Genomic DNA, 26308 nt, shown 5'->3' with positions numbered 1-26308 from the left:
TCCGATTAAATTAAATTTATTTATTTAAATCCACCGACGGACTCCACGGAATCCGATTATCACCGGTTGCAAGTAATTGTTCCGTGCACGAGGGTGTGTTTAAAAATGTAAATTGTCCACTGACTTGCTCACTTGCTCGCTTGCTTGCTTGCTGGCCGGCTGGTTGAGTGCTGGGGCTAGTTTTATAGTGTTGCAAAACGGGAGGGGGCTGGGTGCAATAAAAAGATCGTAAAGAGAGTGAAATTAATTGTCCTTGCCGGATATGCGTTTGACCGTTTGCTAAATGCTAGATGTAGTGTGGCAGCCAGTACAGTTTGTTGGTTCAGGAGTAATTGATCGTTTGTGGTCGATTGGCATTAATCGAATGAGGATAGGCATCCTTTCATGCGTGTGTGTGTGTCTGAGTGTGTATGTGGTCCATCGACTAAGGGATGAGCAAAAATTAGTTTCAATTTAATAATTCAAGCGTTGCATTTAAATCGGCAGTTTTTGTGCCATCGGATAATGGGTTCATTCCTCTCCATCCATCCTGGGTGTCTTGTAATTGAGTTAAAACAAATGTAGATTAAATTACTGAAGCACCTGACATAAATCTTCCTTCCTTACACGCAATGCAGTGTCATCGTCACAAGCAAAGACATGCATCAATCTAATGTGAGGCTCACTATGTCACCCATCAAGCATTTTCATCGAAACGGGAGTAAAATGTCCCAGTTTTTCTTACACCAAACCAGCCTCATTTTGAGACACATTTATCAGCTCTCTCCCACAAACACCGGCACTTAGCACCTACGAATTTCGCCAGGGCCCCAAAAACGCTAACCTCGTTCGCTTGCTGCCTCTCCCACTCGATGATTACAACAATTTATTAGACTTTGGTGGCAGTCGGTATTCGGTGAAAAGTGGTAGCAACAATTTCGCCCCCCACCGCGCACCAAATACCGTAATGATAAAATAATTAGAAGTTTTAGTTTAGCCGTACACGAGGATCCCACTTTAGGATTGCCCGCATAAAACCGTCACCACCACTAGGAATGTGTAACGGGCTTAAGCTATCGTACCGTTCGCGGAGGCGGTTACGCTTCGACCCAGCGCATCAACAACCACCGGGATGGGACGATAAACATGAATAATAAATACTGTTAAGGATGTCGCTGGCTCGGGTGAAAATTATTGCTCACGGTGATAAATTATTTAAATTTATTTCTCACAATCTTGTGCGAGTGGCTAGATGATCGTTGACGTTTACTTTGGGCTTAGGACGGTTTTTTTTCCATCTCTCCACTGTTCGATAAAGGTTTTAGGGATGGCTAAGTACGTTCGATTGTTTCGGTAGATGAATTTTTAGGAAGGTAAATTAGATAGCAAAGGCTAGGCCTTTTAGGTATGTTTCGGTAAAATGTTAAAAGACCACTTCAAAATAGCAGATTTTATGGAAGCAACATTTTAAAAATCTCTTCTTAAGATCTTTGTTAGTTTGCTTGATGGAAGGTTTACGTAAATTAAACTCCTAAAGGAATTAAGTGAAAGAATGGATAGCAAAAGCGATAGTAGCACCGGTCTTCACACGGGTAGACCGGGGTTCAAATCCTGTGCAGAGCGTCTCCCCTCCACCTTGGACTATCCAGCTACGAGTAAAAATAAGTCCCAGAAAGCTAAAAATTGTATTTTTGCAAACTTTTCCAAAGTTTAGCATTGTTCTTTTTTTTATAAAGGCCGTATTGTAATTTTTTTTATATTTCATTATGAATCAATAAGCCTTCAAAGCTATTTATTCCATCAAATCAAAGGAATTATCAATTACAATATTTTTCTTCGTTGCCTACAATAATTCTCAGCGCGACTTTCATTCTAAATTAATGGAATTCACTTTCTGCAGAAAAATAAAACAAAAAAACCCACTAACGTTCACTTTTATTTAGCGACCACACCACCCATTTGCAAGAAAATCCGCTAAATACACCAAAAACCTAGACTGACGCTTTTTCCCCGGAATTGCAACCGGCGTAAGCTACGTACAACAAGCAACTTCGCCACCCGTCTGAGGATGTCATCAAATTTGTCTCAAGTGTTTGACGCAATGAATAGGCGTCGCTGAGACCTGGCCAGACCAGACCGTTGTCGGGCGTCTGGTCTTGGCTAAACAAGGAACCCCCTGGCTACCACCCCACCCGACTCTGCTCGTGCGATAAATGTGAAAAAATGTGTCAAACTGGTGTGTGTGTGTGTGTGTGTGTGTGTCCGTAGTGCTTTTTTCTCACTGACATCGTCCGTAGGCTTGCCGTAATTTCCGTCGGCTGCATCGAGCGATGCGTTTTTCCAACTGCACTGCTCTCCGTACGTTGTGATGCGTTCTGGCCGTGCATGATTGCCGTGCATATGCTTTGTGCTCTCCCGTACATCTCTCTTTTGTTCGCTTCGGAATGAAAAACCCATCAACAAAGTGTACATGTTATTTTGTTTTTGTAACAGCAAAGGTTACAACGCGGGTTTGATGGGATGGGAGGGGGTAGGAAGGAGGACGGAAGGAAGGAAAGACGGCTCATTGCAACAACGTGGAAGTGAACTGTCTGGGTGCGTTCGAGTGTGCATGAAAGACGACCGCCACTTCACCCTTTTGCGTTTGCAATTTGCACACATACACTCTTAGAAAAAAAAATCTGTCTCTCTCTCTCTCGCTCTCTCGCTGCATTCAGTTAAGATGCAGTTTACTTGCATGCTGACATGGACGAAGGAATAGAGGGAAAAAAAAACTTCCCGAGTTGCATCATTTGTTCAATGTGAATATGGTAGCGCTAGCGGAGAAGGCAAAAAACTGGTAAACCAGAGTACAAAAATCTATCGCAAACAGAGCGAGCCATTTTATAGGATTGCTGGGAAGTTTAAAGTCCTCCGGCATCACCAGGCATAAAACGCAACGCAGCGCAGACGGGCAGAAAGCGAGTAGGGCCACAACACCAGACAGCAGTGAGGCAGCCCGGTGACAGAGACCCGTGTCTCCGTGGGAACAGGATGGCCGTGGAGTACCGGGAAGAGAATGCAGGTCAAACAGCAATGTTTCCCCCCGGTGCGCCCGGTGTCGAAGAACTTTTGCACCGTGGTGCAGAACGTGTATAGATTGCACCGAAAAGCACGTCGAAAGTGTCTGGGATGACTTCCAATTGACTGCACGCCAGCTGCAGGGTGCCGCGAGTCGCTTCTGGAGGAAATCGATTTCCCGGCACACGGTGAACTGCCGGCACTGCCTACCCGGATTTCTGACTGCTCGCTATCAATTCTGTCTTCGTTAGTTTATCTCTTTCCTGGGCCGGGGTGCTATTTGTCTATGGGGTAGATTTTCAATTGAAGTAAATCCGGAAACCCGGGTTTAGCCGTAAGGTCACCGGGCGATTAGAGTTCAAGATCTTTTGCCCTCGAGTAAGGTGTGGAGGTAAATTTCTTTATCGGATGGAATGTTGCATAAAGGGTACTGTGAACAAAAACTGCTTTGCAGTAATAATTGATGCTGTCTGCGTTTGTTCAGATAAAAGGCTCAAAGATCATTAACCATTCACTTTCCATTTTTTAACGAGTTTTTTTAACGACTAGGCAAAGATACAATCAAATTTTAAAAGAAAATCGTATCGTATGACTTTATCACTTACCAGGCGCCTCCATCAATAAGTACATTTGATCGATTATTCAAAACTGTGGAAAAATAGCGTATCAAAAGAAAATTTAATTTAAGTTCATGAGTTCTTTACAACATTTTAATCTTGGTTGTGTGTTAAAACTTAAAAAAATTAAGCACATTCATTGCAAAACGAATAAATTTTAAAATTGTTGGTAGAAATGTTGCATCAAATTAATACTGCTATAAAAAAAAAATGCAAAAATATTTCAATAAAACAAATACACAATTGCATATCATACTGCAGGTGGCCTTAACGAGCCAGACTACTGCTGCTTGGTTTGAACCAACGTATCGTTATCGTCGCTTCAAAATGAGCTAAACAAGCAATCGAACAAAGCGAACGCTCTACGAATGAGTACCCTCGCGTGGAAAATGAGCAACCCCGTTAAATGAGTTACCTGGGTAAGTTCCACCGTGTCATCCTGTCTCAGTGAGAGATAACTGCCCCGTCGTCACAACAATGACGACGCCGACGATGATGACGGCCATGACGCTGCTGTCTGCTGAAGCGTGCACCAATGTGTTGCTCTCGAAAGCACGAGCAAAAGCTCCCCAGCTGCTCTCTCTCTTGCATTGGTGTGTGATCCTGCGTTAGTGTGTGTACGCGAGGCACGCTTTGCTCATTCTCAATTCCTGCAGTCCAACAGTCGCTCTGTTGACTATACGTACGAATGCTCGGATGATGCTCCACCGTGCTCCAAGTGCTCGCTTTCTCGCTCGAACGCACTGTCCTATCGCCGGCTCGCTCGCTCCTCGGTTGGCCGTAAACAACCAGCTGAAAGCGCACACAACCGAACGGTAGCCGAAGCAAGTGATCCATCGCATCGTTGTGTCAGTGTTTTGTGGTCCAACCAGCACCAGCAGCCCAACGAAATTGAACACAAAACTGACTTCGAAGGACTACGATCGTTCGCGTGGTTCCCTTCACATAAAACCCGAACCAGGCAGCTTCGCTCTCGTTTGCTGGTGGACACTGTGACGCTAGAAAATCCGAATCTGCTCCACAGTTTCCTTACAGGGGGTGGAAGAGGCGAAGAAGAAGGGTTTTCCAAGAGGGGGGGAGGGAAACAGTGTTTTCCACAAGTCGAGCCGCTTTTCCACGGTCGGTGCGCATATGGTGGCGTTAGTCGACGGACGATTCGAAACCGTTGCGGATGCGTTTGGTGTGTTTTGGGTTTCGGTTGTTCGGTGTGTGTTGAGGGTTTTCGCAACGATTCGTTCGAGCGCGGCGTCATCGTCGTCGTCGTCGTCGTAGCATTATGCGTCGGATCGCATGGTTCGCGTTCGGGTCCCGTAAACGATTGCAGTGCGTATCGGCTTGCGTATCGAGGTTGTGCGTGTTGATTGGCTGCGATGGAGCAATCCTTTGCAGCTGCACTTAAGCGTTACGGATCGTAGCGTACATGTGTCCGTGAGGCTGTGCGTGCGTCTGTGTGTGGGTGCGTGCATATGCATATGGAGTGGGTTTCCAAGCTCTGGTTGTGATCTTTCCATGGTTTTCGATTCGAAAACAAGTGTTTTATGCAATTTTAATCATTAAAAGGACCTTTCACTTAACCAAAAAGCAACCACTAAAACGTGAATAAAACGGCAATAAATTATTGTGCAATGAGAAAAACGAATAAATGTGATAACTACTAACTAAAAGCAAATTGTCCTTAATATAAGAATCACAGCGAAAGAGAGCATTTTGTTCGTTAAAAAAACACATCAGTTCACCGATTTCGCTGTCCGTGTCCGCCACCGTAGTTGGGGTGATGAGTGAAGTGTCGCAAAAAAAGATATACATACACTCGTGTGCAGCATAACGGAAAGGAATAATCAAATCAGTCAGCAGCCGTACAGGATTAAATGTACTATGCAATTGACAGCTCGGAAGGTAAGCTTTGTCGGACGACGGGGGTACTTTAGAGAAAGCCTCGACCAAATCGGCTGCTGCGATACAACAAAGAGCGAGAGAAAGAGAGAGAGAGAGAGAGAGAGAGAGAGAGAGAGAGAGAGAGTCCAGGAAGGGATGGTGTGAGGACGCAAGTCAGGGAATCTCCCATTCCCAGACCACCTGAAAGCTTGCAGGATTATCTCACGCTGTTGTTTAGTGTTTGATATGCTGTTTTATCTCCCGGTCGCCACCAGGAAGCGTCCTCTCCTGTCCCGTTTCTTCGCCCCCGCTCTATCCCGCTCCGTCTTTCTGTCGCTCACTGGCTCTCTTGAATAATCGCTTCGGGAAGAGATTTTATGGTGGAGCTTTTTTCCTTTGCGATTGTGCGAGAGTGTGTGTGTATTGGGAAGCTTTTGCAAGTTGCTTTCGTTAAATTCGAACCAGTGTTAGCGTCCCCGGTGGTGTGAAATGTCAAATCACGACGGCACGGTGGCGTCAGAACTCACCAACACATCGGCTGTTGCTGCTGCCGACACTTCCGGGTGGACATGATGGACACCTTCGAACGGCACTCAGCAGATGTAGTAAATGAGTGCTCGTTTTACTGAATGTTGATTCCTTTTTTGTGTTTCATTTTCACTCTTTTATTACTTTATTTTATATTCCTTTTATATTTATTCCTTAGCCTTTTTTATAAAAAAATACATTTCAATTTTCTTGCACACTATTTTGTTTCGTTTTTCCTATGCATTTTCATACTCTCCTTGATGGCTTTGCCAACTTTATCTTACTTCGAATGTTTTTAACCAAACAGCGTTCAATTTATCGGCAAACACTGCAGTGCTATGGCTTTCCATTAGCTGCATATACTCAGCGTGGTGAGAGCGCGTTTTCCCTTTTGCCATGCTATTTTTTTGCATTGCTGCACTTAAGCCCCGAAGAGTATTTGTTTTGATGCATTGATAGGATTTTTCTCGCTTGTGCCCGTTCTCCACTTCCCTTTCCACTCTCCCTCTAACTAGCTCCCTTTTACTAACATATCGTTAAACACTAACACACACGCACAGGCCAACATGATTCCCTTCTCGCTCCTTCGCTCTCAGTCGCATAGCTTTGTTGAATGTTCTGCGAGAGCAGTCCGTCGGGATGCTCGGGACACTCTAATACCCACACACACACACACACACACACACACATCTACTAGCCCACCCACACACAAGCGGCCACCCACACACCCGGCTCCCCCTTTCGGAACTGACTTCGGGGTTTCGGTGTGTGCTGGAGTTGCATTTGCTGCAGCCTTTGCCTGCATAAATATTTTTCCATCCAACGTGTGAAAGCAACATCGACATCGGTTTTTCACCTCGTTTGCTTCCAGCTCGTTTCACCACGTCCCACTGTTCCATTCTCCCACCCCGTGCACAAACCATCCTCCCGACACGGTGACCACCCGATGCACCGGTGCATAAATGAGTTTTAATGCGATGTTACGAATGGGATTATAGCGGGTATCAGCAACGCTCGGTGCACTGTGCACACTGGTACTGGGAAACCCCCCTCCCCCCCCCCCCCCCCTTTTTGTTGGAGCTGGGGAAATGGAAAAGCGACGTGAGGGAAAATATTTTTGCATGAAGTTTATCTTTAGGCAATAATTTCTCATTTATATCGGTGCATGATAATTGAGACGGTACGATGGCGTGCTCCTGGCCACGGTGGGTGGTTACGAAAGGGATGCACAGAGGGTCAGTGTGAGTCGGTGTATGTGTGTGGATGTGGGTCGATTAAGGGGTAGGCATCGACAGTCGATGCAAAGTGGGTGAAATTTATGGTTACTGTCGGGTGCAGCGTCCCAGATCGGAACCCACCTACCCCTCCTCCCCCACACCCACTCCCCCTGAACCCTGCCGGTAGGGGTGGCAATTTGCGGTAGAATAATAATTGGATTGAAAGGTTATCGAAGTCGTTCTCGTTCGGACACTCGGGAGTTGGCAAGTTTCTGACCTAACCCCCCGCTATTGGGACACATTTCTCTACCTTTCCTCCCCCATTGGCCACCTTCTCGCTCGTCATTGCTCCACACTTTCCGCACCGAGCAGCTTGTTTAAAGTAGGATTTTTAACGTTCATTAAAGAGCGGCGAAATTGAGCTTCAATCCCGTCCGAGCATACCGGGTCCGGGTGGCCCGGTATCGGTGATAAAATAATATTACCCGAGTCAACAAACCCGCTCACCTTCCTGCACTGCATCGAACATTCACCGGGCACTGCTTACCCAGCGTGGAAGGTGCATGTGTGTGTGTGCAGGAAGTGTTAAATTTGTAAGTTAGAGTGTTGGTTTTACGGCTTTGCTGTTGGAGCTGCTGATGCTGCTGCAGTAGGATAGTTAGTAGTGAGCAGCTTATTGGGCAGTTGCTAAAGTTTACCATCACACGAATACGTAGATTACGCTCAAGGTGTTAGTATGTGTTGATGTTAACGCACTTCTGGGTGCGACGGGTTATGAGCGATTGTACATGTTTGTTCTCGTTTGTGTGCGAGAGGTTGTCCAGGAATAATTTTCAAATAAAATAATACACTATTAAAACGTAAGCAGCGAGAGCAATGCACGATCCGTTCGCTGGGGATGGATCTGGAACACTGGTAAAAGAGTATTGATGCCTGATAAAATTTTCAAGAAATATATAGACGGAGATGACAGTCTCCAAGAATCTGAGGGATCAAAAATAATTCATCAATAATTATTAGAACTTATTATACAAGATTACACAGAGAATACAGAGCTTCAGCTTTTTCTACATGAATATTCAGCAGATGAGTAGCTTTCTTTAATGCAGCTCTTTGAGCAATCTTTCAAATGTACAAAGAGCTTCGTTTCCAATAATAATTTCCCCTCAATCCATGCTCATAACTATCAATTAATGATCTAACGACACAAACAAACTTCAATCCACTACTAACGTATACCTTTTCTTCATTTCTCTTCACAGGTAAGGCTTCTAAATACTCGCCGTCAGCGTCCCGTTGCCTTCGAACATGTGTTTGTTTACTTCAAAATTTGCCCTCGCCATGAATTTCTGTGGATCGCACCCAAGCGCGTGAGTTTGTGAACGTAAAACATAACCTTTGCGGCAGCCAGGTTTTGTGTACTGCCGCATCGAATTGCCGAAAAATTTGGCTCTCAACCGAACTGACCGACCGACCGACCTCTGCCCGGTTGACGAATCCATTTAGCACCGAAAACCAAATTCTGTCTGAGCTGTGCTCTCCACCGTCCTGTCGGTGGAAGCCTTAGTACTGGCCTGAAGTGGGTGAGTTAAGGCACTTGTCTCTTCCTACCCTTCGTCGCACTCCCGACCCCCGTCGTGTTTGTTTAGGTCCAGCTGGTGTTTGGACTGTATTTGTACTATCGGGAGCGATGATGACTATTTGCTTAACCGTTGTTCGGACAATTTGCCGAACGGCGCAACCTGAGGCAGTATGTTGAACTTTAATTTTCGCACCAAAACGGCCAGACCTTTTGCACCCTTTGCACCCTGGTTCTGTAGGTGACTTTTCCGGTTTAAGGGAAAAAAGATATCCCCCGACCAGACGCAGCTCGGTCAGCTTGAAATGATAATTTGATCAATTGCTTAGACTAACAATAAGCAAACAAACGCTCTACGGTAACATTTGGAGCCCCCTGTGAAGGGCCTCCGAAAAAAAAAAAACAAAATGCAACGAACCACACAATATGAGATGTTTTTAAACAGACAAAAGGATGGTACGGCACGGAAACGATCTGCTCAGAAGAAGCTTATCTACATTACTCTCCGAAAATCCTCGGGTAAAACTAGAACCAAACGAACAAAAGCGGCGACCGACTTCATAATGGGAAAGCGTTCCGAGAGTGTACGGCATGTCCGAATCTGGTCTGCAACTGGGCAACAGCGCTCGCAATTAGATGCAGCCAGGCGAAATAGGTCGTGAAAATGAATAATTTACTCGTCCGTTAGTACCGTTATCACCGGCGAACGCCGCACCCGGCCCATCGCCACGCAGTTGTGCTTTTTGGTCAAATGATTTTAATTTTTTTGATGGAACACATTCGGGATTTGTTCGGCAAAATAATAATGAGGAGTAGAGCCATTCACTGGCAATGTCCGGGCAGGTCCATTGTTCTCCATTATTATCCCACAGCTCTGGTGTCCCACATAAATAAATGTGAGAGAAAACATTAAGCGCTCGCACATATGTGCCTGAATGTTATTCGACTGATGGCTTTACTCTTCTTTTTCTTCAGTTCTTTGCGTCCTCTTATGCCAGCTGTAGCGACAGAAACGACAGGACAAACAATAAATAAATCCCAGCATTACCAGCAACCTGTGCCGCTGGAGACGATTGTGTGCCACTGGGACTGTTGATGCTGCTGGTGCTACTGCCCCAAAACCCCAGGGAAAGAATCACTTGAAAAGTCGAGCACGCTTGCTACTGTTGTCCGTGTGAATGCTCCACCTGGTTGGGCAATGCATTTTGCACACTACCCATCCCGATTTGGGCAGTTGTTTTTCTTTCACCCATTTTATCATAATAGACTTTCACGTGTATGCATCCGAGAGAGAGAACGAGAGCCTAAAGACAAGCATCACGCCTCGCTTCGGTAGGTCAGTTAAGACACATCAGCAAAGTTCGGGCTGAGACCCAGAAGAGTGTGTGGCACCGGATGGAGTGCCCTTGTGAATGGGTTGAGCAGAGTGAACAATTTTACGACAACACTTTTCCCCAGTTTTCGCCACACAATCGGAAAATGAAAATGCCCTCAGTTGTGGAATTCACATGTCATGAATCGGGATGGCCGATTCGGTCGGCCTTTCAGGAAGGATAATTGTTGGATACATTCGTGCAGAAAAGAGCTGCGGAGACACATGGTGATCATGGAGTTGTGTTGTTTACGGATCGGCGAGCTTTGCTGTACTGCTGATCGAATGTCGATTCAATGAGATTCGTGTGCAAAGCGTTGATCGTTGAAATGGAAGGATGCGTTACGGTAGCTACGGGCCTCAGAGCGCTTATTCTGCTCGTCTATCATTGATTGCCTGGAGCCTGGTGAAAATGTATAAAATCCAAGGTGAGAAATAGTTTGCAAATAAAAACGCTGAGGTTATGAAAATGTGAGAAGCAAAACTTCAAGAACTCTAGAAATAGGTAGAGCCTAGGTGCGCTATAAGACTGGTCCAGGTGCTCAATCAAGCGTCAGTCGGCAGAGCCATCCCGTTAGCGGTGGTTCCAGCTTTATACTGTAACAGGAGTTAGTGCTCCTATTGAGGAGCGTTCTTTCGTTGCGAGTAGTAGATCACCGTTGGATGCTGGAATTGTCTCATTAGCTCATTCAATAGTCAGTGTTGATAGTGAAGCTAAGACGTCTGGCATAGTGAGACGCCGAGACGATTCCTTCGGGATTTAAAACGCTTATACCTTTCATTTCTGAATATAACCCTGAATACGTTGGACGAAGGCTCATGAAGTTTTAAGACAGTAAATACATGACAGTGCCCGGCCTCCATAAGCTTCAACAAAATTACAGTACCTCGATACTTTAAGCAAGCTTCAAAGCCGATTCCTCTATACCCTCCTTTGTTATGAAATTGATTTCCTTTTCCTATTACTAAAAGACAGCTCAAACAAAAAAAAAGAACTTGGTAACGACAAAAGAGTAAACGACAAGATAATCGTAGGAAATATTTTCCTTCCCTTTCACCTTCCATCTTCCCCGACCGATCTACTCACCGACAAGTCACCACCGAGTCGTGTCCTCTACCAATAGCTCCCCAATTTCCAGCATCATTTCCCTACCCCAAACCCTAACTCACGCTCCGCGCCGAAGCATCCAGCAGCGCCCGATAAGCCGACAGCTTCACACCCATCGCAAATCCTTGAGACGGGATACACGCGCGTCGGACACACGAAAGGACATCGTTTCGCTGCGCCTGAATAGCGATGGATGACGAGCGATAATGGCTGTCATCATTATGATTCTCCCGTCGCTGATAAATCAGCCTCGTCGCTCTTTCCACCCATCGTTCCCAGTTTTTCGTCTTCTGTACTGCAATTGATGGCGTAAAGGAAGGCTCATTTTTTTCACCGTCCACCGGTATGCCGTACGCCGGTCCACCGTTACCACGAAGCCGTGGATCGCTTTCAGCATTGGGCCGTTGTAGCCCTAACCGACGGTAGCGCAAATTGGTGCGTGCATTAAGGTGAAACAATTTGCAGGTGATTTTCATTAGGCGCGATTATTCGGCCCGTGCAATGGAGCCTTCACTTTGATGTGTTGGTGAACGGTGGAAACGGTGAGCTTGTTTTTTTTTCCTTTTCGGGGTTTTGCAATACCCGCTGGTTTCGTTGGGTGTAAAGTTTGTGGTTATCCGATTTTGGCCTAGCGGAACCTTTGTAGTGGCAGCGATCCAGTGCTTAGATTTTCGGCACCAGTGATTTCTTTATTTTGAGCTGAAAAGCGAGATAAGAAGGTTTGATAAATTCTGCCGCGAAGTGTGAATGAGATTTGGAACAAAGCACATGATAAATATGATGATCTTCTTTGATCTCCTCTTCCTGGTGAAGAACAGCTTTGTGCATCCGGGAGACTATCAGGAACGTTGACCATTAACATTTTTAAGAGATTAATCCCGAATTTTGTGATTTCGGGAACGGCTTTTTCCTGTAGCAAATAATAACAAAAGGTGAGTTCGAAGTAAGATGCTTCTTTAAAACTCCAGTTAAAGAAACTTTTGACAACATGTGAGTATCAGCATAGCTCATGAGGTTCCTCTTCTTCTTACGTGGCTGTACAACCTCGAGAGCTCTCGGCTTGCCAACTCAGGCTTTTTCCTGACTTGATTTTGTCCGAAGCTGTATAATTAGCCTTGCTTACGGGCAGGCGGTCTGGATGGGATTCGAATCACGATCCTGCCATCTGAAGATCGGCGTTGCTATCTGCTCGGCAGTCGGTACGTCCCGAAAAGCTACAAGAGTACTCTACATGAACCAGTTTTTATGTATTTATTACTTAATTTTAAGTAAATTTAGTCTACTGTAATCACTAGTGTGTAACACCAGAACAAACATTATTTGTAAATTTCTACATGAATAATTGTTAGGAAGTAACGGATTATCGAATCTAATTACTAAAATTTAAAGAAAAGCACTAAAGTAAATTAAATTCTTCCAGTAAATTAATAGAAACATCGCTTACCTTTGCATTATGTTTTGGTTAACAAGGAAAAATCTGCGCCAAAACGCTCCGTTTCCATACCTTTGGATCTCGTCGGCGTAGGTACCCGACAGGAACAAATGCCATTAAAATCTTCAAACAGCATCATTACAATTTCTTATTAAGCCACTCGTTCACTCGCTCTCCCGTCTCGGTTTCATTCTATCTCTCTCTCTCTCTCTGTCTCTTCATCTGCCTCTGATTAAACGAGGAGTAGCGTGAGCTCGGGCTGGTGAAAAGCGTTCCATTTGTAATGGGATGCCACCGAGTGTTCCATTTGCATCGCGTACTCGCGCAATGCTATTAGTTTCGATGGTTGCAAAAGCACACACACACACCGGGAGTGGGAACAGTTGGAGCCTCATCGCGGAAAATCCCATAAAATACTGCACATAAGCACCGTTTCATTTTGCGCATACACACACGTTTGAGTTCACTTCAGCCAGTGGAGGAGGCTTTCGAGATCAGCGACCGGTCGGTCGGTTGGACGGTCGGTGTGCGATAGGAGATAAAATTTATGCAAATGTAGCGAAACTTCTCGTGTGAAACGGACCCGTTGCGTTTGCTGATTCTTACTGCTGCCGATGTGGGTGATGAAGTCGTGGAAGGGATAAAAAAAGAGGAAACAGCAAGCGAAAGATAGAGCTTCTCATTATATGGTAGAATGTAGAAATTAGCGAATGAGCAACTTCTTTATTAGCTCGCCGACTGTTGGCTTGGCGGGCAGACATAGAGAATGGATTTTGCAGAGCGGTGACACATATGGTTCCTATTTTTTTTTTTTCGGGGGAAACTTTTAGAAGAAGAATATAAAACTTTAAGTCCTTTACACGAGATCAAAAAGCAATATTTGAACGAAGCTCAAAATGATCATAATTAATAGCAATGTTGTAATAGAAGGAAAACTCGCTATCATTTCTTTCCGTGCCGTGATCGGGTTTTGCGCTTGACCCCGATCCCCGCTCCACTCAATTATCCGCGCACGGATGCCACCGGGAAAGCTAATTTGTTCACATAACTCATGCCAATTATCGCTCGGCTCGGCTGTTATTATTGTTATTAGCTCCCAAGTAGCCTCAAGTGCCCGTCAGATCAGTCCGCACAGATAGAGTTGGTCAGGCGGGAGGTTACTCCTTCGCGCTGTGTGGCGTTTTACCCTGGTACTGGAACACCGTGGAGAAGGTCCGGGCACAAATCCTCCCTCTTCGAAACATACATACACACACCCGCCACACATGCCATGACATGAATAGCAATTACTTTTTATTACATCTGACACGAACCAGGTTTGTGGCCTTCTCGTTAGATGCCCTCGGTTTTGGAGGGGAGGAGAGAGCGAGAGAGAGAGAGAGATAGCGAAGGGCGATGGTATAGATGGCAGGAGTCCTTGAGGTCAGAAAGCCATCCTGCCAGCTAGTGTTGGTGGCGCTGGTTAAATGAGAAACGGATTACAATTGCATCCGTGCGCGTGCTTTACACACGCGACCGCATGTGCTAGAGCAATGAGTAAAGCTCACGTGATTATTATTGCGACGCCCGGTACGCACACGGGTCGAGGGGTGTAGGCTAGGGGCGGGGGGGAGAGGACAGGTGTGATTGTAAAGGGAAGAAAAATGCGCTGAGACTACAGTTGCTCTAGGGACGCTCGCACTACCATAAATAGCGTTATAAAGCAATTAAAGCGTTAAACTATGGCGAAGACACACGAGACTCGAGCTCGGTTGAGCCCTGCACAGCAGAATGCACTTCGCATATGCGAGAGTGTGTGTGTGTGATGGGGAAAACTAGGAGTGAAAAATCAAACGTGTTTTTATTGCACTTTAATTGCTTTATGGTGGAATTGGTGCGATGTTTACAGCGTTGCTTCTCGGATGTCTCAATGCTGTCTGCTGGAGTGAGTCACACAGGGTTTCCACATTACGCTTTAAGCTGGACTTTAAATACAAGATGTAAAGGAAAAAGTGTTCACCAAATGCACACACACAGCGTTCATTCACATTCCAATCGTACCGATCATTAACATTACAATTGCCATAATCATCTGGCCACTTGTCACAATGAAATTCCTTGCCGTCGAAACCTTCTCACCTGAGTGTGTACATGTGTGTATGTGTAATTATGGCCTACATTCAACCAATCACTACCCCCCCAAACCCATCCAAAATGCACATTCACGTGCATTACTACCCATCATTGATCATAACCCCGGATGGATGGATATTGTTGCTGACAACAATAATGCTCGATAATTGCCTTTTGTCCTGCTGGCACATCAGCATCCTTCAGTCACCAATGGCTATTGAACTGGATTGGGGGGCCTTGTGTGGGGCCATTGTTCTCAGTGGCACGCAAGCTTTTGAACGGATAATCGGCGTGAAGTATTGATGATTAGGTGAGCTTTCCGTGGGAATGTTTCGATGACGGGTGAGTAATGTAAAGTCAAAATGTGATCAAACCAATTTCGGGAGGCGTTTTGAGATTTGTTAAGTAAGGTTGGGGAAAATTAGTTGCACTTAAGGAACTGGTTAACACTTGTTTTCTTTCGTTTGTTTGTTTTTTTTATTTTTTGCTTTTTTTGCTGTGATGTATTTGTGTTGTTTTCACATAGCTATACTTTATTCCTATATTTTATATATTTGTTCACTTTTTTATTTCATTCTTATAGATTAACTTGTTTATGATTATATTTTGTTTTCTTTTCTCACATTTTTAGTGAGTTTTCCTATTTTTAGTGAAATTTTTTATTGATTTTTAAAGCTATTTCTGTTATTTATTCATTTATTGAATTATTTATTCGTTTAACCATTTGACGCCGTTTTATCACTTTACGGTTTTATTGATAGATTTTATTTGGAGCTATCCAATATTTGTTCTAAACGGATCCAAAGCGGATTGGCACCCGATCAACAAATGCAGCGTATTTTTATTGCTCACCAACACTTGTTTTAATTATCCGTTCGAGGCCGTCCGGTATGTGTTTTCACGACCATTGATCCACACTGCGTCCCCGTGAGCATGGTGCAGGTTAGAAAGCTTTTGGCGAGATGGTTTTTTCTACCATCGCTCTTTATTTTCAAACCAATGTCCGTGGGACACCACGAGCTACAACAACAGCAGGATATGTTGTTTATGAGGCACAATGTTGGAAAACATTGCTGTCCCTTGTTGTTCTTGTGCGGTGGCGCCCGTTTTGTGCGAAGGTGTATGCTACGTGTAACCATAACAATGCGTGTGGGCGGCAGCGGCTACGAGCGAAAAATAGAGCACTGAAAAAAAAGAGCTCGAAACCGAACAAATCCTGTTTGGTGCAAAAATAATCTAAATTCATCGCAACACTGCACAACCGGCTTAGGTTGATGTTAATTCTACCAGCTGTGCTTTTTTCTGCTTTACAATAGATGGGTGCTTGGTGGGGCAGGTTTTTAATACTGTTTTGATTTAGATCAATTCTTATTTGTGTGCGTCTAGTTTAGTAGCGTGGCGGTCGTTTTCATGTTGATGTTGATGAGCTTGTTGTTTAAATTTTTGCGATTATTTTCCCAAAAAAGGACAATTAAATGATGAATCAGTTGGTAATTGCCGTTGAAGAGTATTATGCATTTTATTAAAGACACATTTTTCTCGGATTTCTACAGCTAATTACCAACTGTAACGCCTGTGTTGGAGCACATTTTATAACAATTTTTTTATTCACTAGCTTATAAATGGAAAAAATAAAGTGATCAAAGTGAAAAACCCAATAAAAAGTATAATTTACTTAAAAACAAAATCAACGCAATACATTGCTCGTTCCTGCCCGTTAAAATGGGTAGCTAATAAAGGAAAGCAAATCATGGCCATGAAATCAGAAACAAAATGGAGCAATGTTCATTACCACCAGCCCAAACCAATCGTCGGTTGCAATCGTGGCGGCTAATCTGCTGGCACAATGAATTTTAACGCCATCTGCAAAAGGTTACCGCCGGCCAACCGAACCAGCCCGGTGTGAGTGAATCTTTTGTACAGCTTAATCTGTTACAAGTAAACCTCGGCCCAGATCGAGCTGCTTGAAGGCAAGGCAGTCACACCATACAAACGGACGTTGGTAGCTGAGATAGTGATATCCGGATTTCTAGATTCCGCTTACGAGATTTGCCCAGCGTTGCCAACGACTCGGAAGGCAGTTCTCCTGGCAGTTCTCCTTCACTGGTTCAGGATGCATTTTTGTGCATTTATTCATGGCATGGTTAGGTTTTTTTGTGCCTTTTGCTTGGTTTTCTATTTTCCTTACTTTTCCTCGCCTAGCTTGTTGGCTAGTGGTGTGTATCGTTCGAAACTTCTAGCTTCTTGTGAGACATCAGCAAACCAGATCTGGTCCCTCTGAGTGTGTGAGTGGGCAATGGGCAGGTCTATTTGTTTTGATTGTGTGCGCATTGGCCGTAGTTTTTCCGTACAGAAAACAGACCGCTCGAAACGTCCACAAACGAGTGTTCGCTTAGTTGCAGCACAATCATCATCATCTGCTGCTGGTGGAAAACTGACGGCAAGGGAAAAGCGGGATGCATTCGGTGCATTATCTCGACCCGTTTCATCCTTCACATTGCTGGTATCCAAACACGACGACAGTCATCCATTTTCACGCTGATCCGTTTTCTTTCCGCCTAGCGGCAAGGATAGCTTAAAGAAAAGCCACACCGAAGCACCGTCGGAAGCAACACAACAGCACCACACATGCCAAGGGATCGCACGCACACCCCCCCTCCTGATGGCGTCAGGATGCGGTGGGCACGGACAGTGACTGCAGGAAGAAAAACTCCAGTCCCAGATCCAGTAAACAAAACACAATGTTATCCGTTTCGTAGCAGCGCAGTCCGAGTTCGAGGATGAATAATTCATTGTTTCTATCTTGATTGCTGATGCAACTGTCGTCGCCATCGTTGTCGTGCCGGTACGCTGTGGCCGCCGTGCTACGGGCCGGCACCATATTCTTGAGGGCAAACGAGACCGAGTACCGTTGGTTGTACTGCAGCCGGGTGCAGTGGTTGGTAGATAACGAGCATCAAAACCGGACCGAGGAGGAACACTTCATTACGGTGGACGAGCCGATTTTCTTGTCATTGGGATTTAAAGTGGGGCCGGGCATTAAGATCTATGTTAGAGATGGAGTTGGGTTGGTATGAAGTTGTTTCGGATTAGGTAGGGAAAAAAGGTAAAGCCAGGTACAATGCAAAATTGAAGGGACGAGCGTCGCATTACAAGATGATTGTAAATACATAATGTAAAACAAAAAAAATTGGATCGTTTGAAATTAAATGTTTTTATAAAAAAAAAATAAAAACTGAAAAATTCAAGTTATTTTCTTTTTATTTTTATGACTCTTGAAACGTAAATCCATCAAATAAATTAACATAATTATTAAAAATGGTTTAGAGTATGGCATTCACAAATATTTACCAAGTACTGGGCGTCTCCATCGCTATTATCGTCAAATAGAAGTTATTCAAAAAATTCTTAATCTTCATGGAGACAGAGCACTGGTGTGATTGAAGAGCTGTTGATTTTTTATTTGTGAACCTTTATTCAGTTTAATTTTAATGAGTAATTTATTTTACAAAAAAACGTAGAAAACAGGTTTTGGAATAATGTTATCGTGGCATACCAATTGTCTAAATATAAATTTTCTTTGTGTTATCTTGCTACCAGAGGAGTATATGAACCCCAAAAATCTGTACAAAACATTGCCAAACCATGTTTTGTTCCCTTGCCCTAGATGAATTGATATCTACGTTAATTGTATGATATAGTCTAATATAATAAAGCTGTTCATTCATTCTCACAGAATATAGGGCTTATGCAAAACTTACGGACCAAAAATGTGCTACTTTCTTTCACCCGAAGGTGGTTTAATAGTCTTCGGTTCATGAGTCAATTTGCTTGGGGTACATTAATCGATTTTTCACCCCAACCAGCTTCCGGCATCTCCACGGTGGAACTGGTGTCGTTTGATGCGTTTCTTCCGTACCACCCCCCTATCACGTGCTACACGGTCCATCTTGCGTTTCTTTTTTTCAGCTTTTGCATCTTGCTTTACATCACAACACACCATTCTGCTCCAGCACGCAAGATGCCATTCTTGCGTAAATATTAAATGTAAACATAATTTTACGGGCGAAAAATAAATTTACGAGTTAATCAATATCGAATTTATGTACTGACTTCATCCCTTCACCGTTGTTGGGGTTGCATTGGTGAGTGAGTGAGGAAAAAAAAACAACAAACGTCAGGAAGCGAAAACCGATGCCACATTGCGGCGCACGCACGCCCAAGCGTCTAAGAAAGTGGTTTTATGTCACATGAAAAATGCCCTTTCGATCGTTGCTTTCTCTCCTCTCTGTGCGTGTGTGTGTTGCATTCTCCTTGACCACTTTTTGATTGTTACTGCATGTTGTTTCCTTTTTAGCACCATCACCCACAAGGTCGGATGGTCGTGTTTAATATTGTAGAGAGAAAGAGAGAACGTAAAATTTTGTTTATGAGCTCCCGGTACATTCGATTCGAGGTCGTGTGGAGCAGCAATAATGTTTACAAGTTACACAGTCAGCGACATGCCGAGGCAACCATGGCAGGATACACACTTTATATGTCATCTTGTTGTAATCTGAGGATTGAACGAACAGCTCGTGGAAAACTTCTGTTATCAGGCGAGGAAAACGTTTGGGTGTGACATAACATGCACATGACACACATTTTTTAAAGCTGACAACCAGGTCAGCGTTTTGGAGGAAAGGTTTATGGTTTATGGCATCTGTATTCGAATATTTGTATAGTGAATACTTAAATTGCTTGAATAAGAAAAAATTCTGATAAAAAATTGAATATTCTTTTCAAAGGTTTATTAAGAATTATAAAAACTTTCGCCACGACATCCTTTCGCCGGGAAACAAATCGAGTTGCTTTATTAATTTTCACAGAAAAGAGTTTCCCTAGACACTTAAATTGGTTCACTCATTGTTGTCGAGGGTATTGCGTGCTCAAGAAGATGAAAGGACTAACCTTAGTCCCTTTTTGTTTTCTTTGTGACCGTCGTGAAACCTCCAAACGAAGCTACTCGCGAATGACGACGATGATAACGGCGATAATGATGATGATGAAAAATTGTCACCGACATTCGATGATGTCGCACCGAGACCGGCCTTGCGAGAATCCCAGACTTTTGTGGAAAGAAAATCTCTGTAAATAACAATAACAAAACTTAAGCAGTGCTTGCTTAAGTGGTCCTCCCGAAGTGGTCGCCAACCCCGGTGGGTCAGATTCCCACGGGGCAATTGGGGTTGAGTGGTGGCAATTTCTCCGCTCCCTCATTTTGTGCGGAAGTTCGGACGTACCAAACAGTTGCCGAAATTGGTCCGACTCGTAGATATGTTAAACACAAAGCAGCCGGAGCAATACAGAGCCCACCGAAAAAGCGGACAACAAAGATGGTCTGTTTGCTTCGCCTCACAGAGCTGGGATTAGAGATAAGGTTTAATTTTGGTTGAATTTGATGAAAATATAAATTACGCCAAGGCTCCCGGAAAAAGGAACGTCGCAGAAACTTACGGCAGGACAACGACACAAAATTGGGCGACGAAAACTTTTTTCCGTCAGTAGCTGTCCCTCGCGGGCACCCGGAGGACACAGTAAACACAACTGGGCCCAACCAAAATTTCATTCTTTCAACAACAGGCCGCATATCTTTCGGCCGGACTCGGGCCTCGGAAAAGCCGATCAAAGGCCAGCAAGAGGAGGGGAGGAGGGGTTACTCTCGAAAATAGGAAAAGTAAAAGTAATTAAGCAGCAAAATTGAATAAACAGTCTTAGTGCGACACAGCACGCTGATGATGGTGGTGGTGAAAAGTGAGTGTATTTGTCGTCGAAGCAATAGGAAAAAAGGAAGAAAAATGCCACGGGCGAAATGTTTGAGAACGATTGACAGCGGTGGTTCTTGCGAATGGTGGCGGTGATGAGATGCTGGACAGATGAAGTATGCAAATTGGTCGTTGAAATTGCAATTAAGCAGAGTTGTTTTTTTCTCTCTCTCTCTGTTTGCCCCTTGTAAGGCATGCGTAATTGTGAGCTGTAATTGTGAGTTTGATGAAGATATTTGTAATATGAAGCAGCCCACTGACGGCATTGAATTCTAGGAGATTTTTTGTTGTTGTCGTCACCTTGTAACCCTTTGTTTGGAGCGATATTTTGGAAGGAAATTATTAGGGAAAAAAGTTTAATCTTTTCATTTTATAACTTCCTACATTGAAGGCGAGTGTTATAGTGATCGAGGCCATAACGACGTCATCCTTCACCCGACAGGACCTTCAATCAAATCCCTTCCAAACCGCTTCCCCGTACGCAAAACCAGAAATGGCTTTCGAGCTAGTAATTTCAAAGCAGAAGAAGATATGAAAGGCAAACAAAGTCAGTCTTGTTTATTTTATATTTTATATATTAGAATGTGGCTTTTATAAATTGTATTGTAATTGTAATTTTGAGGGCAAATTTAATTAAATTTTATCACAATTTTCCTTGCTATTTTTAACCATTTTTTTCTTGTTCTTTGGCTCTACAACCTTAACAGGTTGATCTGATATTTCGATGTTATGTATAGTAATTTTAGACATTTTCTAACATTTATATCCTTTTATCTGGCTTACTTCTTCTTCTCTCTTGGACTAACGATCTATTAAGTTTGCGATCGACATTTCTGACTTATAAGACTTCTTGTTACCGCATAGTTCAATAGTCAGTCCTCTCTATAAGGGAATGGCCCCAGATATAATTTGAGCCCTGTCTTGTGGAGACCGGCGCCGCTGTCGCATCTATAAGAATCTATCTCTATCCACTGCGAATAAAAATCCGGTCTGGTTGAGAATTGATATTCGGTCTGATCACCTATGCCACCGAACGTTTTTATTCCTGTTATAAAAAAAATATTTAAAATTTATAGTTTAAATATTCAGCATTGAACCAAACTCTTTTTGGTTTGTCTCACAGATTATTTTATTTAATAAACTTTGTCTCAACTGATTATTGAACTATGAACTTTTGTCTCAACAGATTATTTTATTTAATACGTATGGCTGTGATTTAACATGTCCGTCTAGTTTTGATAAACATTTTCCATACAAATATTGAAATTCAATTCATAAAATAAAAAATAGATTACATTACCTAGAAGGTAACGATTCACTAGCCGAGCTGTACTTCCAAGGCTTCACTCGATTAATTAGACAACCTCCAGTCTGATTGCCACCTTACGCACGGGTACACATGTTTTTGCGGTACGGAATAGGTACTCTTTCATCGCACACCTCAGCAATGGTGGTGAACAATTTTCCTCAAACGGAGGATGAGGGGATCGTAAACTTTTCAAAACCAGCCACAAACCAAGCCAAAAAACCAGTCAGCCGAATTGAGCATGAGCACATTTTTAATGAAACTCTCAATTGGGCAATAAATATAAAAGTTAATTGTAGTTTTATTTTGTTTCCTTTGGGGTGGAATTTATGCTTCGCGCGAACGGTTTGCATCTTCTTCGTCTTCGGTTGGGGCCTGCAAAAACCTGCAACTTCATTTACACCGCCGTCTTTCGTCATCGCCAGTCGTCGCGCCGCGATGAGGTGTGCATAGCTGTTGTTGGGTGAAAGCAATGGCGCTGACTCAACTTTACGATGAGTCGGGAGTTTTTCGCCGTTGGGTGGGAGGGGAGAAGGCTGCTTGAGGTGGTAGAAATTTTCTCTCCGATTTACTACCCGACCGGTGCCGGGCTGCGAAGAAGTTTGTCCTGTGCAGTGCTGTCCGGGTTTTGTTGCAAAAGGCGGCATTAGATAAGATGAGCTGCCGATAGGTTGGTTGGATTGAATGAAGGGGGTTCGGGAGGAAGCCCCCCCCCCCCGGAGCATGTCAGAAACACGATCGAAACACACCCGGAAGCTGGGCACATCCTGTGGAAGAAGGAGTTATGATTAAAAATACTTTATTATACGACTTCCCGACGACGCAACGGTGTTCGCTGCCAGTCGACGGGAAAACAACGTTGCTGACGATGTTGATGCATGCCGCAAGCGATGCACGCCCCGGTGGTCCCGCAACACGCCCTGGTCTGGTGTAGTAGCATTTTCCAAGTTTTCCAACCCGATGCGGAAGCTGCAATTTGAAAAGCAGAAACATTTTCCTCACTTTCGTGCTAAACGAGCGTCAGCGAAAAAGTTGCTCTCTCTCTCGTGCTCGGTGTGGGCCTGGGGATGGGTTGGTTGGCTCCCAGCTCCCTCCCGAAGCACCACGGACGTTCAAGGAACCAGGGCGATCCGGGCGGTTTAGCTGAAGCCAAAAATTTAACGGGTCAAATCATTTGAAGACCTTGCCAAGAAGGTGGTTACCAAGGTGGCCAAACTTTTGCTACCGATGCAACAAGGTCTAACGAGTGTGTTAAGTCGTTTTTGCCAAACTGGATCGGGGGAGTGGGGATCCAGGGGTGTGGCGAGGGGCTAGCGGGAGATGGATGCTGGCAGGAAGGGTTAGAAAAATGTTTATAATGTTCCTTTAATTGGTAGTAACTTCTATCGCTGGTTGATTACACTTCATCGCAGGACTTTAAGCGCTCGAAAAGTGATCTAATAGGTGGTCGGGAAGGGGTTCCGGAAGCAGAGAACAGTAGAGAGAGAGTGAGAGAGAAGTTTCCGGTTCACGGTTGGTGCACTTTTATTTTTGCACTCGTTTCAATTCCAGTGCGAATCCAATCTTATTCCCGCTAACCACGATGACATAATTAAAACCCTCGTAATCTTCTTATAACGCTTCAGCCATGCAGCTTTCCGGCATGCAGCTGTCGGGTTGCAGTGTCCTTCGGTGGTGGTTGTCGTTGCAGCTTAACCCGAGATCCGAGATCTTTCTCGGGTTTAACTCCACTATAGTTAACCCTTTCGTTATGGTTTGTGGAGAGTTGAATAATTCTTTCAATTTTGGGGTTTAAGCACTTTAAATATCAATTTAATGTAAGTTTAGAAGATGTAATTTAACCTTAGAGACAAAAATTTCTTCGCCTTCCTATCGTGGAATCCATAGTAAAGACTACACGATGTAAAAATTAAAACCCCATCTGTACGACCACACCGAATAGACGATTCGCAAAGGATTAACAGACCGGAGCAGCGTACAAGCGAAAGGGAAAAGAAATGATCCCGAACCCATCTCATCGCTTTGCCGAGCATTTTTCCTAACCGTCGGTGGTTCTGCACTCCAGCTGGCAGCTCTCCGATTAGCTCTTATCGCGCTTCTGCAGTACTATTTACATTTCGTAAGGATTACTTGTAGTAAGTTAATTAGATTAAAATAATTACGCTGCAGCTTTTGTGCCGCTGGTCCTTCCGCGAATGGCTCGAGCCGTTGTGGGGCGGCTTATTGCTACCGGTGCTTTCACAGTATTCGATTTTGCTTGTTGAACCACTTGAACCACCCCCGGTCTCGTGGTATCACGGAAGGGAGTAAGGTTATTTTTCTCGTGAATTAATTCTTTCCTTGTTCCGAGATGTTTATTTGATGGAATTTCCGGTTCATGAAGTCTTTCTTGAACCTTGAACCTTGGATGTTCAAGGGTGGCTGCTGCTGAACAGCTGCAACACATGTGTAGATTGTGTCTTTGCTGGGCAGTGTGTCTCAGAGCTCGCCGCGATAAACCAGACAGAAAATCTCCCGAAACACCGAGATACCGACATCCGACCGGCCTGGGTAATCATTTTGCCGCAACAATCGGCTGCGGTAGCACCAACAGCGATATGACTGATAACACTGATATGGCGTTACTGATGATGACAATGATATGATGAACTGCTCGTTAATTACTGTGACTTTTATTGGACGAGTCTCACGCGGGCACTACACTCTCGCGCACGAACACCCGTTCCCGAAGTTGGTGTGCGTTTTCGGGCAAGTTTCGCCTTCTGGTGTTGGTGTGCGTGTTCTTGGGAGAAATCTCCCCCGGGGATCATTTTCATCAGCGCTAGCGCTGGGTTGAGGTGAGCATTCCTGCACTAGACAGCAGCGCACGGTTCAGGCAAATCCCTCGAGCAACTTTCGTCACCTCGGAACACAGCGGTATCGACGGTAATCACCGCCGGCGTAAGGTCAGAGCACTTCATTAACGGGCTTGGTGTTTGATCTAATTAATTTATAGCATTCTCACGAATGCTGCAACACCGCAACCGTACTGAGATGTTGGCGAAAAGCTGGTAGGAGCTGGAGGATTCTAATGAGCATGAGTCTTTAGGGTCTTCAAGAAAGTCAGTTGTGTAGCACATGAGGCAATGGTCGCTGAGACTTTAACTTGAACAGTAAGTGCATAATACCAAGTCCTTCCGACTTTGATTATAGTGACAATTTATGAAATCGCTTGCTGGAAAACGTTTTCCTCAACAAAGCGCGACCCTGCCAGTATCCTCATCAGTATTGCTATATCTTCCGTACATGAACAGACAAATATTGACTGACCGGATCTAAGCTCCAGATTTTTTATTCAACACGATAGTTAATTTGATTGATAAGACAGCACGGCGCACATGCCGGCACCGGATGCGAGCTAGTGTACGGATCACTATGCAGGGGGTGATAGATATTCAAAACAAGTAACAAACAAACTGCGGGACATGATTTGTACGATGGTTAGTTAAACACGACCCACAAAAACCGCCCGACACGCACTACTTTCTGCTGGCGGGCTTCACGTCGCTTCCAGAACGACGACAAATGATCAAGAACAGCGACATCTCAAGATGGCAACAGCAAGATGTTCTGTTTCTTGACACTGGCACAACTTTTTCCCTTCGCCCCTTTCTGGTGCTGGAACAGCGCAGCGTTCCTTCGCCCGGCAAAGCGAAACGAACATCAATCAGTAAAATAAATAATCTGAAAATTAAACAGTACTGATTGCGCTTCCTCTAGTCACTCTTGGCTCCAGGGATCGAGATGTGCGTCTGTACGTACGGCAAATTCTAAGGGTCCTGCCGATGAGGGCAGATAGTGAGCTGCCGTGCGTGGCCGCTTCGTTCCGTGCTTCGTTTATCATTACCTTCGATTAAAGTATGTTTTCTCACACCATCTCCGAAGGGTGATGATGCTGTGCGATTCATCCCGCCATTGCAATGTCGCTCAGCATAACCCTATCCAGCGCCCGGTGATAGTGGCTGTGTTGCATCAACTTGAAAATCATACCACCAAGCAGTTGAACCAAGCATTACGCATGAAAACCATACGAACCAGCAGTACGTATGAAATGGGAAAAATGTGTTGCGAAACTGTTTGAAGCATTCAATCTAGCTCGGAACCATCTTGTAAGACGTCGAACGTCGTGGCGTTCGGGAAGCGTTCGGGCGCACGAAGGGACGTTCACATTGATCCTTTGACTTGTAATTTCCTGCCGTGTCATGGGCAGAACGATAAACTAACGTCACGCGTACCGTATCGCGTGCGGTAAGTGGCGCAATGTGTAGATTGCTAGCTCG

General features: G+C 44.4%; 1 protein-coding gene across 5 annotated transcripts in view; it reads left to right on the top strand.

Moving 5' to 3' along the window:
• The window catches only part of LOC118503793 (teneurin-m), a 535466-nt gene that overhangs the window by 74389 nt on the left and 434769 nt on the right, over nt 1-26308 (top strand). Inside the window, exon 1 of one of the 5 annotated variants that reach the window (XM_036037481.1) lies at nt 4821-5552. The exons of the other annotated variants lie outside the window; for them this stretch is intronic. Coding sequence (XP_035893374.1) covers nt 5525-5552 — 28 coding nt within the window. The 5' untranslated portion in view covers nt 4821-5524. Of the gene's footprint in view, nt 1-4820; nt 5553-26308 lie in introns of those variants that run through there. 5 annotated transcript variants of the gene reach the window in all.

This window comes from Anopheles stephensi, chromosome 2 (genome assembly GCF_013141755.1).
Source record: "Anopheles stephensi strain Indian chromosome 2, UCI_ANSTEP_V1.0, whole genome shotgun sequence".
Lineage (NCBI taxonomy): Eukaryota > Metazoa > Arthropoda > Insecta > Diptera > Culicidae > Anopheles > Anopheles stephensi.
The sequence above is the reverse complement of the archived record's forward strand: the minus strand, read 5'-3'. Positions and strand labels throughout refer to the sequence as shown.